The sequence below is a fragment of the Clytia hemisphaerica genome, unplaced genomic scaffold, assembly GCF_902728285.1.
Source record: "Clytia hemisphaerica strain Z4C2 unplaced genomic scaffold, Clytia hemisphaerica genome assembly, whole genome shotgun sequence".
In the NCBI taxonomy this organism is placed as follows: domain Eukaryota; kingdom Metazoa; phylum Cnidaria; class Hydrozoa; order Leptothecata; family Clytiidae; genus Clytia; species Clytia hemisphaerica.
The window spans coordinates 30622-44346 of NW_027104027.1; the positions used below are offsets into that span (position 1 = coordinate 30622).

The 13725-nt window shown below is 37.7% G+C and overlaps 2 protein-coding genes across 2 annotated transcripts; both read right to left on the reverse strand.

The window, feature by feature from the left end:
- Positions 1-207: 207 nt before the first annotated feature.
- On the reverse strand, positions 208-4473 carry LOC136811643 (uncharacterized). The gene has a single exon (XM_067068267.1). The coding sequence runs from the start codon at positions 4471-4473 to the stop codon at positions 208-210; it is 4266 nt and encodes a 1421-aa protein (XP_066924368.1).
- A 317-nt stretch (positions 4474-4790) lies between these two features.
- Positions 4791-5681, reverse strand: LOC136811644 (uncharacterized). Its single transcript, XM_067068268.1, has one exon. The coding sequence runs from the start codon at positions 5679-5681 to the stop codon at positions 4791-4793; it is 891 nt and encodes a 296-aa protein (XP_066924369.1).
- Between the last annotated feature and the right edge of the window lie 8044 nt (positions 5682-13725).

Sequence of the window (13725 nt, forward strand, 5' to 3'; positions counted from 1 at the left end):
ACTGGTCTTTCAAGTATAAACACGTGCATAAGTACAAAGTGCGCCGAGTAGGCAACTAACATAAGTATATACCGGGTTACAAATTATACGACACTCCCCCACAGAAGTGAGAGACCCTAAAAATATCATAAGAAATATAGTTTCATAAGTCCATATAGACTATCAAATAAATGTCATAAATCTATCAAAATATAAACAAAACACGATTTAAGAGGACTGTATATCTTCTAATGCGTTGGGCACAAAAGTGATACCCGCATAATCAAGTTCATCAGTTTTGTTACTGTGAATAATAACGAGTTTATTGATAGGGCGCTTTAACTGTCCATTCATTGTCTTAACGACAGCGCCACGTACTTTGTTGTCTTTACCTTTGATGAGTTCTTCGATCTTTCCCATCTTCCATTTGACCCTTGGTCCTTGGTCATCAATGAGACAAACGTCTCCAACATTTAGAGTTTCAGTTCTCATGTTGCGATTGGGTTTAACATTCCTCTCGCGTAGACTTGTAAGGTATTCACTTTTCCATTGTTCCCAAAAGTATGACAAGGCACGCTTTATAGCGCCACAGTTTATTTCATTGTCGTTCTCGTTCTCGTCCGTGTTCTTTACGGAAGTCTCAATCTTCCTCCCGTAAATCAGATGGTTTGGGGTCAATGGCTGTGTGATTTCGGAATCATAAATATGCGTTAACGGACGATTGTTTAGAATATTCTCAATACGTTTAAGTAGTGTGGAAAGTTCATCACACGTCAGTATCTCCTTTCTTAGAGATTTGCGTAAGATACGTTTGGTAGACTGAACCAGTCTCTCGAACACTCCACCACTCCAGGGAGCAGCCTCAATGTTAAATTTCCAACGGATAAAACGAGATTTTGCAAAATCTTGTGTAGCATTAGAGGTGAAATTCGAACCATTATCAGAGTTAATAACTTTCGGAGCGTTATATCTGTTGAAGAAACGTTCTAAAATACGAATTAGAGCGTCTGAATCGTAGCTTGTAGCGAGATCAAGGTATACAGCTCGCGTAGAGTAACAAGTTATCAAAGCAATCCACGATTTGTAAAGAGTTTTCTGATCACCAAAATTGTTTCGAACGAATACCGGACCAGCGTAGTCTATACCGATATTCTCAAACGCGTAACTTTGATCGACACGTTCTGATGGTAACTTGGGTTGGTCAGGGTAAATACATCGCTTACCCTCGAATAATCGACAAACTAAACACGAGTTTATCAGTTTCTTGACGAGTTGTCTGCCTTTTGGAATCCAATATTGTGAGCGAATTTCGTTTAAGGTATCTTTCGTTTTGTTATGTCCAACGGTTTGGTGACATTCGAGTACAATCAGTTCAGCTAATCTCGAATCACGTGGTATAAGAATTGGAAATTTCGTGTCGAACGGAAGGGGTGCGTTTCCTAGCCGTCCTTTGCATCGTAAAATACCATTAGCGTCTGTAAAAACGTCCAGACTTCGTTTCAATTGTTCGTATCGCGGTGATTGGTATTCTTTTTGTACTTCAAGGATCCACAGCTTCTTTGCGTTCACTAGATGATTGATTGATTCTTCGGCATCGTGCCTAGTGTTTTGAACACTATGTTTTAAGTTTCTCACGAATTTTAAAACTTTGGCCGTCACCCGAAATAAACGGGATAACGAACCGAATCTTCTTGGATCGAGGATTCCCAGTAAATTCGGGACCTCGACCCCATCACTAAAAATTGTATGACTTTCATCAGATTGTGGTATTTCACACGAATCTGGATCAGGATACTCACGAACAATATTGTAACTGTTAAATAAAACGAGATTAAATGCAGTGTTAGTAGCTAAACAAGTAACTTTCTCTTCATCATCAAGGTCAGAGAATTCAAATTCAGTTCCAACAAACAGATTAACAGTTTCTGTAGTAGAATGTTCATTTTGTTTCGAAAAGTTATCACCTGGCTTTAGGTCTGGCCAGTGTTCTTTGGAGAAGGATAAAAATTCGGGGCCATTCAACCACTTCTTATTTTGTACAATTTGAGATAACAATAAACCCCGGGTTACATCATCAGCAGAATTTTGTAAAGTGTCAATTAGTTTCCAAACAAAAGTTTTTGATTTCCCTCTTATCTCATTTACTCGATTTTGAACAAATTGTTTGTAAACTTTATTTTCGTTTTTGAGCCAACAGTAAGCGACGGTGGAGTCTATCCAAGCATAAATTTTCTCAATAAAAAGTGTATCTTTCAGTTCAGACTTCACTTGATTGATGATGATAGTTAAAATTTGAGCCCCACACAGTTCTAATTTGGGGACAGTACTACCCTTTATGGGTGCAATACGAGATTTGCCTGTAACTAACGATGTGCTTACAAGACCAGAATCAAATTCAGTTCTTAGATAAACACAACAACCATATGCTCTTTTTGAAGCATCACTGAATCCATGAAGTTCACGAGAAACGACTGGATCATCATTTGTAGTATAACAATACGGTCTCAGAAAACTAATATCTTTAATTTCCTTCAAATCAAGTAAAATTTGCTGCCAGACAGAAATTAATTCAGTGGGAATAGTCTCATCCCAATCAGTGTTGGAAATACAAATATCTTGGAATAAAATTTTCAATTTCACGATAAGAGGATTTATAAGTCCGAGAGGATCGAAAATTGACGACGTAAATTGAATAACATTTCTCTTTGTAGGTAACGAAAATTCAGCTGAGTGTAAAGAGTTTTGGAAATTAAGAAAGAACTTATCATTACCTTTGTTCCATGGGAGGCCGAGCACTTTAGTGAGGTCACATTTGTCGAGGACTTGATTCTCTCCTTTAAAAAGTTTTTTCAGATTTCGTTCGAGCGATTCACAGTTCGATTGAGCTTTACGAAGATTGAAATTGGCTTCAGCAAAATGTTCTTTACAGGACGTATAAAATTCACAGGCTTCAGCTTCAGTGTCTAGACTTGTCGTAAGGTCGTCGACGTGTAAGGAGCGGAGTAGCAGGTCACGAACTGACGTATCTTGTATCTTGTTAATATGATGTCTGAGTGTTCCATTTAACAGAAACGGTGAAGAAGTAACTCCAAATAAAACGCGACAAATACGATAAGTAACGAGTTGATTGTTATCAAAGTTCTGAAAATCAATATCATTGGTGTCTTTCAACCATAAAAAACGAACAAAATCACGATCTTTCTCGTTCAGCATGATTTGCCAAAAAGCTTTCTCGATGTCTGCAACTAAACCAATGTTCTTGGCACGAAAACGGAGGAGAATTCCGAATAAAGACGTTGTGAGCGAAGGTCCTGGATTCAAACAGTCATTTAATGAAGGACCATACGTCGAAGAGCTAGCATCGAAAACCATTCTGACCTTTGTAGTTATACGGTCATCTCTGCACACTGGTCGATGCGGTAAATAAAAAGCTTTCTCTGGAGTGGTTGAAGTTGGAACTTCTTCAATCACACCAAGTTCAATCTGTTCTTTGATAATAAAATCATAAGTTTTCAAAAGTTCCTCATTCGATTTGAAATGTTTCAGAAGCACTGATCTGAGTCGACGTTTACTGGTTTCAAAATTATCATTCAAAATTTCGTACTGTTCGAGAAATGGTAGGGAGACCTTATAACGTTTAGCCTCATCATTAAAAGAAATATCATTTTCGAAATTTTCAATAGCAGTAGATTTAATTTCGTCATTCGATTCTTGGACATTTTCACAGTCCCAAAATTTGTTCAAAGTTTTTTGTAAATCTGTGTTCGGTTCGCGTATCTCATACTGGCACTCTAGAACATGCGTTGTCAAAACGTTTGATTCTAACGGATTTTTGTTAATAGAGCCGGACAAAACATAGCCTAGCTTTGTATCAATAGCAACCAAAGTTCCTTTGGAATTTTTGACTTTGTGGTCGTTGAAAAATCTCCAATAATTATCAGCACCAATCAGCATGTCAACGACTAACGGAGAGTTCTTTGGATTCGAATCTGCAAAATCTAACGAAGTAAACTCAGGAATTTCATAAACACTTTCAATATTCTGATTCTTCAGTGGGTGGCAAATTTCGTTGCATAAAGCAGTCACTGGAATTTCACAATTTTTTCCTTTCACGGTAACTTCGAAAACGTTCAGAGTTTTGTTTGTAGAGTTATCATTAAAACTTTTAATACATATATCTTTAGTCGCGATGGGTTCATTTAGCTCGAGTCTTTCAGCAGCTTTCGGTGTAATATACGTAATCTGTGACCCCAAATCAAAAAGAATTCTCATTTTCTGTTCTTTCGTTTTACTCGAAACGGTAGCAGTAGCAGTTTGTAAAAATACATTATTATTCTTTGACCCAGCTACACACGAAACACTTTCATCGTTTCCCTCCTTTTTATTTGAACTGTCTTTCTCTTTTTCTTTCGTGAGAGTTTCAATGTTTTTATCCTGCTCATTGTTTGTACAAATCGAGACGTGGTGTTTTCCTTTACACACAAAACATTTCATATTCGTTCGACATTGTTTTGATGAATGGCCGATCTTGAAGCAACAAAAGCAACGTCTTTCCTTTATTATTATAGACTTTCTGATTTCTTTATTCTCTACTATATCACAATATTGTTCTTTGTGATTTCGTTTACAAAAGATACATTGTTTTCGTTCACTTGTCTTGGTAGAGAGATTTTTTGAGGAGGCGTTGTCATGACGATTAGATCTTTGTGTGTGACCTAACAATGAACTTCCAGTAAATTTACTCTCTTGTAAACAACTTGAAGAGATTTTTTCGCGAGCTACAAGCTCATTTTTGAATGTTTTTAAAAGTGTTAATAAATCAAATTTTTGTTCATTCGAAATGTTTCTTGAGATAATAAGTTGCATTCTCCAGGCATCTTATTCATCAAAAGTGGGATCAAAAGTGGCCCATATTCTTCATTTTTCATTTCAAAGGTTTCTAAATTTCGTAGCTGAGTTTCAACGGTGTCGTAAAGGTTTCGTAGAGCTTTCAAATCATTGATATTAGATACCGATTCAAGTTCAATAATTTTCCCCATATGAAACGATATAAGTTTTTCTTTGTTGCCGAAACGCTCTTTTAACAGTTCTAGAGCTTTTGAATAGTTTTCGCTCGATAAATGAAATCCCTTCAATAAATTTTCTGCCTCTCCTTCGAGGTAACCCAACAAATAATTAAGTTTTTGTACATCTGGGATGCTTTTTTCATTGTGAACAGCAACGTTAAACGATTCTATGAATGACTGGTAATCAGCAGGATTCCCAGAAAATTGTTTGATTTTCAAAGTCGGAAGTTTCACGTTTGTTTTTGCTTTTGCGACAGATTGGACAGAACTTACAGGAGTAGAAAGCTCGACATTTGAAGACCCCCCACCAGTGCTCTTTCCCCTAGAAAATTTGGTAACAAAATTCTCAATCTTACGTATTTCGTAGTTTGTTTTGACTTCGTAATCCAATGCGTCATTCATAATCAAATTGTAATCATCATCCTCGGTTTCTTCATCTGCAATTTCTTGGTATAACTCCATGATACTTTTCAATTTTTCTTTGACAGTGTTTTTCAAAACAACGAGATATTCAATTTTGTCATTCACTAACTTTGACTGTTCAGTAGTCATAATCTCTTTGATATCTCCTTCTAATAATTTCTTAACATACGAGACAAGTCCAGCACGCTGTCTCTTTGAATTTTTCTCAGCCATTTTAAATCAATAACTCAATAACCAAATAATCAAATAATCAAAATTTGTTTTTCTTATTTGTTGTTGTTGTATGTTTTCTATATCTCTTCCAACAACCAAAACACAAATGCCCCAAGTGGCATTTCAATTTGTAAAATTTAAAAAACGAGTTCAATCCAGTTCGGTATGGACCATGTTGTATAAAGTATAATCATGAACTGGTCTTTCAAGTATAAACACGTGCATAAGTACAAAGTGCGCCGAGTAGGCAACTAACATAAGTATATACCGGGTTACAAATTATACGACACTGCTTGACACGTGAATGACCATTTTTCTGCCGTGAATACAGTTGACGCTCTCTAAATTGACGCTCTACTCTTTGATAAGCTCCCATTTTCGATCCATTGGCGTTTTGACAGGGGGCCACGCCTCCCCAAGTTGAGCTTTTTTGAACGCCAAAATCTTGAAATTACCCTAAACTGTAATTGATCGCCCCCCACCAAAGAAAAAAATAATTGACCAAAAAGGTCAAAGTTTTCCCAAAAGAATGTGAAGGGGTTTGTAGTTTTTGTGACCTTTTTCTGGCTACCTTTGACCTTTTTAAGGCCTCCTTTAAGCTGTTTGATAATTCTTAGACCAAAATTTTGGTCAATGGCAGAAATTCGAAAGTTGGCAGGAATAAGGGTTCTTTGTAATTGTGGCGCCGCAGGCAAAAAAAAATTGGTGTAAGAAAGGTCAAACAGCTTAAAAGATATTCTAAAAAGGAGAAAGTTAGTCCGCATACTGTAAGACCACAAAAACCACAGCGAGCAGTTTTGATCAATCTCTCATTTTGGGGGTGAGCATCTTATCTTTAACCCCTGGTGGATACACAACACTTCTCTTGCTTTGACTTTTCGCAATTCATTATTGATAGTAGTTTGAAAAAATTCGTAGAATAAAACGAAGCGCCGCAGGCGAAAAAAAATTTACACTGCACTTATAGAAGGCGCTAAAAACGTGTCAAAGGGCGCCAAATCGCCCAACCAAACATCAAAAAAAAAATTGGCGCCCCTTGAAAAGCTTTTTTGGCGCCCCTCTCAGGTCTTCCTGGGTGGTGCACTGCACACCCTGCACCCCCTGCCAGGCCGCCACTGCTGCTAGGCTTTTCTCAATCCATCTCGATGAACAATGTCGCAAATTTTTCTTGTTCGCTTCGCTCGCATTTCCTAAATGTTTCTAAAATGACCTAAATTTTAAGTTCAAATTTCGGTATACCAATGCGACCAAAAGGGGCGCCAGAATAACCTACAAGGGGGCACCTTAAGCCAAAATCCTACATTTGCTTACCAACCTGTACCTACTCAACACGCTACAGTTTGGTAATTGTTATAGAGAATTTTGGATGATGAAAAACCCGACCTTTATCGTCCACACATACCAAGCACCCATTTTTGCCTAAGTACCCCCTACGGGGTACCTAAAAAATGGGTATCGGTATCGATATCGGTATTTGAACGAAAAAATTATCGGTATATCGGTAATTGAGAGAAAAAGTGATCGGTATATCGGTATTACGAAGTCCCGTACGGCCCCCACTAGAAAAAAGTTAGTTTTCTTACTCAAATAAAGCTATTTTTCGTACCTCTAAAAACCCTTCACGATATTCAGCCGGTTGCTATCACGAAAGAAAGTAATATCTACCGTGAAAAGCACAGGTTGAAATCAGGGTAGTGAAAGCGCTCACTTTGAGTTACTAATTAAAGTTAATATGATAAAATTTCGCGGGGATTAAAATTCGCGGTTGAGTCTATCTGCGAAATTAAAAAATTTCGTGGGGACTAGATTTTTTGGGTGGTACTATTGGATGGCAATATTTTCACGATTTTGTGACTTTTACTGTCAAATCATGCATGTTGGTTGTTGAAATACACATTATTTGCGCCTCTTTGATACCAGTAAACATTTAAATAGTATTTATTTGACATATTTTGAGTTTTGTTTAAAAATATTTCGTGGACGAGGCCTTTCCAAATTTCCTTTGGGACTTAATTTCGCGGATTTTCGTGGATGATACCCAAATCTGCGAAATCCGCAAAATTTAAATCCCGCGAAAGTTTATCCCATTAAAGTACCTTTTTTACTTTTAAATTTGTGACCGAATATTAAAGAGATTGCTAGTTTGCATACTGTAATTTTAGGGAGCTAATGTATGACGCTCAACTTTACAATTTTGAAAGTAGCCGGAAATGCAAAGTTCTGAAACTTCGATAAAAGAGCCAGGCTGACGCCGTACTATAATAAAGTTTTTCTTTCGCCCTTTATCATAATGTCAGAGTTCTATGTAGGTTTGCCAGCTTTGATTTTATGTTAATTTCAATGAAGCTGTTTTGTATCTTTATTGCGTTGTGATGTTGAGCAACTTAAAGTTAACCGTTAGAAGTACGGTATTATTACACGAATATTACTAGTCATTTTATTAACACGAATTGAAATTTTTTATAAAAAACCCCTATATTAAAACCAGCCATGGTTGGCCGTTGAATCTGCTCTAATGCTCGCAATGCATGACTATACGATTCAAGATGGTGGATAGAAAGAACAAAAGGTCTATTCGACCAGACTCTATTTTGGTGAGGGAAAAGATCCCTCCTTCAAAATTCAACCTCCAGATAGATGATAGGACTAATAGGACCAGGAAGAAATTCCCGGTTCCATCCCTACAGGTAAATCGAGATATGCTATAAAAAAAATGTAGCATTTTCTCATCGTTCATACTCACATTTCTTCAGATCTTCTTTGATGATACACGTTCTGCATCCGATCTAATGAAGTAGAAGCCGAAGGCCAGAAGTCAATCTCTTTGGTAGGATTTGAAGCCGAAAAATCCTACCAAAGTTGCGCGGCCTTGAGCAGCTCACCTGGTTTTTACACAAATGACAGATTGAAACTAAAATTTACCGCTAAATTTTGAAAAAAATATCAATCCTAGCCTATACTAGACGTCAACCGCGTTTTTTCTACGCAATTAACAGTGTCCTTAAAGCAGACATCACAAAGTCAGTTCCAAATTCCCAAATGTGCGGACAGAAATCAGGAAGTGAGGCTGCTATCCATGCAATGCGATCAATGTTTGAAAAGGCAGAGACAGACGCAGTACTTCTGGTTGACGCTGAAAATGCATTTAACAGCCTAAATAGAGCCGTTTTCCTCCACAACATTGGTATCACCTGTCCCTTATTGGCAACCTACGTTCGGAACTGCTATTCCAAACCAGCTAAGCTATTCGTAATCGGTGGTGGCGAACTAAAATCGTTTGAAGGTACCACTCAAGGTGATCCACTTGGAATGGCAATATATGCAATAGGAACGACACCCCTTTTACATCAACTGGCAATCAAATCACAATCAAGATCAGAGAAAGAAGTTGCTTTTGCTGACGATCTGACAGCTGCTGGATCCATCCGCAACCTTCGAAGCTGGTGGGACAAATTAAGTGTTGAAGGTCCACTGTTTGGCTACCATCCAAAGCCCACTAAATCGTGGCTCATTGTAAAGAATGAGAAAATTGCAGAAGCAACCAAAGCTTTTCAAGGTACCAATATCCAAATAACAACACAAGGATCAAAGCACCTCGGTGCAGTAATTGGCAGCCAAGAGTTTAAAGATTCGTTCATAGCGGAAAAAGTTCTGACCTGGGTAAACGAGATCACCCTTTTGTTCAAAATTGCCGTCAGTCAACCTCAGTCTGCTTACGCCTGTTTCGTTGGAGGTTACCAGCACTAACTCACGTACTTCCTGAGGACAGTCCCTAACATCGAGAAGTATCTGCAACCGGTTGATGATGTGATACGACACCATTTGATTCCTGCTCTCACTGGTGGTCGACTTGTCAGTGACGATGAACGCCAGCTTCTCTCACTTTCACCACGACTCGGTGGCTTAGGATTGAAGATGTTTGTGGAACCAGCATCAGAAGAGTTCAATTATTCCCAACGAATGACGAATGACAACCAAAATCAAATTCTTGGTATAGAGAAAATTAAAAATCCAGCGACCAAATATCAAATCACAAAAGAACGGTCAGATCGTCAAAAAGAAAAACTCGACTTTCTCATTCAATCAATGGCACCCGAAAAAAAGAAGAGTACCCTTGCGAACGGTCAAAAAGGCGTATCCAACTGGCTGACGACCTTGCCATTGAAAGAACATGGATTGGACCTCTCTAGAAACGAGTTTACTGATGCTATACGATTGCGCTACGGTTGGAAACTCGACAAGATGCCATCAAAATGTGCATGTGGTGCAACCTTCGACGTCGCGCATGCTCTGTCATGTAAAAAAGGAGGCTTTGTCACTCTGAGGCATAACGAGCTGCGTGATATCACTGCTGAGATGTTAGAAGAAGTATGCAAAGATGTTAAAGTCGAACCGATGCTATCAGAAATCCAGGAAAGCGAAGAAACGAGAAGAAACCAATCGAAAGAAGCAAGACTTGACGTAAGCACTGTTAGCTTTTGGGGTCAACGGGCATTTTTTGACATAAGGGTCTTTAACCTACAAGCCCAGAGATACCGAAGCCAAGAGCTTGCAAAGTGCTACGAAACAAACGAAAAAGAGAAGAAAAGACAACACAACGAAAGACTACTTCAAGTTGAAAATGGAACATTCACTCCCCTAGTCTTCTCCACGAATGGAGCAATGGGAAAAGAATGCATGGTATTCTACAAACGTCTAGCGGGATTAATCGCAGACAAACGGGACTGTAACGTTAATGAGATTACACGTGCAATTCGCACAAAACTTTGTTTTTCGCTCCTTCGCGCAACAATACGGTGCGTGCAAGGCTCGCGATCGCGAAAGGTTATCTTAGATAACCTTTTATTTTTATTTTGTAGTGTAGTTTTTGTTAATAATAGATTACCTACTAGATATAGCTTACACTAACTGCCATCTTTCAAATGATATGTTGAAATATTATTACTATTATTTACTCATTTACTTATTTTTATCCTTTTATTTCTAGACGGAAGAACCCTATTTTTATTTTAGGGAAGTCGATTTTATGATGAAAAAAAAGTTCTGTAATAGGAGATTAACTTTCTTTAAGAGAGGCAATTATAAGACAATAATTTGGCATGCATGGGGAATAAAATATAAGCATACATTGGTTACATGAAAAAATCAATGTGAAGATTTTCTTTTTTTCTAAAAATAACAACGTAAAGAATCTATCTAAATAGATAAAAATGATGGGTTAGTTTTAAAAATGACAATATAAACAATCCATCCAAATAATCAAAATAAGTACAAATCACAACAATGACTCCTTTATAACTGTTTTATACTGCATCCCATTAAACGAACACTCCCCAATTTCTTGCTGGTTATCGCGTAAAATATATATAGGAAAAGATTTTCCAGAAAAGTATCAAGAATCTTAGTACGGAAATGGGAAGTTGTTAATAATTCAAAATAAAAATCCTGAATAGCAAACGTTGTATCAAGATCGGTGAAGTTAGATATTGAAGCTTGATTTATTACCTTGTTGCCCATCTCTGGCGGCTTATTAGCAGACGCCCACGCTAAAATGCTTAAAGAGCAGACAAATATCTATCATCCCATCAACCGGGCGATATCAATTGAACTGTTAGATTACCAAACCAAATCGAACAGTCATCGAACCAAGAAATTCCGGCAAGGTTCGATTAGTTCGATTGATGTTTGATTTTCGGTTTTCGTTTACAAATCATTCTCGGAGCACATGAACAACTCTTTCCTGCTAATCCAATGATTGTAAGGGAACCATTTGAGCTACAAAAACATTGATTGAACTTGATCGGACTGCGATAAAAGTAATCAAACTTTAATCAAACAGAAGATTTTCCGGTTAAGTTCGATTACTGTTCGATCAGGTTCGGTAATCAAACACCTAATAACCGTTCGATGAAATTTAGTCGATGAAAATTGGTTTGATAGGGTTCGGTTGACATGGCTGTTGGAACCAAACTCATTGAACACCATCGAACTTCATCAGATTAAAAACTGTCATCAAACTTATATATAATATATAAGTTTGATGACAGTTTGTAATCAAACTAATCAAAAAATTTTCTTACCAAATCAGGCATAGACAGGAACCCGTCTGCGTATTTTTTTTTAAATCTGATGAATACTTGACGGGTCAGAGCTGTGAGTCCGATTTTGGACTCAAAAAAATTACAGTGGGAAATTCGAATTTAGCGCTGTCCTCACTTACTAAAATAAAAACCAAATTTCAGAAGTTGCGCTTTCTTTAAGAAAGTGTGACCACTGAAACAATAACAGGATTTGATTGGCTGTGTTTTCAACCGTTATTAGGATATGGGAAATTCAAATTGTCAGCCCATACCATGCTATATATTTCGCCATCAGTATATAGAATAAGAAATCATAGCATGGATCTCCAGGCTAAATCAGGCACGGTAATCGAACAGCTATTGTTTGATTTCGTTGGATAGTTCGACAGTTCGAATACAAAAAAATAATTACTAAATGGTGGAAATACTCTTGCTAAAACTGACTGTTTGTCACAACTGGTTAACATTTAACACATAACTATCTGGTGAGAAAAGAAAAAAAAAAGATCATACCTGTGCTGTTTGTAGTTTAGTGAAGAAGAGGGCTACGTGTTGCTGTTTAGTGTTGTTGTTGTGGAAAATTAACTCTTTTTGTACTACTCACTGAGCATTATCAATTTATTGGTGCATTCACTAACTACACAAACATAAAATACTTAGTAGTAAACGAATAATAAACCTCTTTAAATACTCTACAAATGACCAGAAAACATGATAAAAATTTATACAGCAGTAGCAAGTTTCACAAGTTTCAAAATCATGTGCAGTCAAGCGGAAAGTGATATATACTATCCGTAGATCTAACACGATTTTTTTTCCTATCCGTAATTCCGTTTTCAGGGGGTATTGGGTCATTAACAGTTAGGTAGGGTCAGGGTTGCTAGTAACGGCTTGTCACTGTGCCGGGTGCATACTCGGCGCCTTGGGCCTTGGGCCCCGCAGGGTTGCTAGTAACGGCTCGAATTTTTTACCCATATTATAATAACATCACCCCCGTCTTTTTTGTCATTCTATAAGTATTTCCAAATTTTGTCTTCTGCTGTGCGAGTGTGGCTCAACGGATAGCGTGTTGGCTTCCGAATCCGAAGGTCTTTCTTTAGTGGTGGTTCGAATCCGACCCGGTGCGATGATTTGATTGGTCGAAAAATGATTGACAGGTATCAAAACTTAGTCAGAAATGAGAAACTAAGTCTCAAACAGTCAGTAGAAGCAAAGATACAGAAGAAAGATAGGAGAGGAAAAGGAGTAGAAAGAGTGTTAGATATACGGATAGTAGTTATCACCTACCCAGTCAAGTAGCCATTAAAGAGTTCTCACGATGAATGTTTACAAAGGCTTGGTTACACTTCTTACACTAGCGTATTTTAATTATTAATAAGAAAAGCGCTGTTTTTTATCTTTGTGAGTGAGTCCACCTTTAGAATATTGACCGTAGTACGCCCGCAGCTAAACACCCACGCCATAATTTGCGCCCCAAAAGTATTGCCCGGATAAACTACGGAGTGCTAAACTTACGGAAAAAAAAGGCGACAAAAACAAACAAACAAACAGACAAAAATTTTCACTAACCTCTCACTCATCCGCTGCGCTCCGCTCGGTGGCAATAAATAAAAACTTAACAGCAATTAACGTCTATTCCACTTTGCGACTTTTTCGAATGGTTTGAGCCCAGGTTTTCGAGGAAAAAGCCGTGGTCGTCTGGTACAGGCTAATGGAACTCACGAACTCACTAAGAAACGAGATAAAAAATCCCGGTTTTTAGTGATAAGGTGCTCGCCAATCCCGGTACCGTACTGATTTTCTCCCGCGCCGAACAAATTTTTCAAAATTGAAATCAAAACAAAGATGGCGGCTCTCTTCAGGATTTTTTTTAAAGCTCAAGCAGTCAAACTGGTTCCATTTTACTTGATCAAACTTGTCAAAGAGTCACTCAACTGACAACAAAAACAACGGTTTGTTTGATT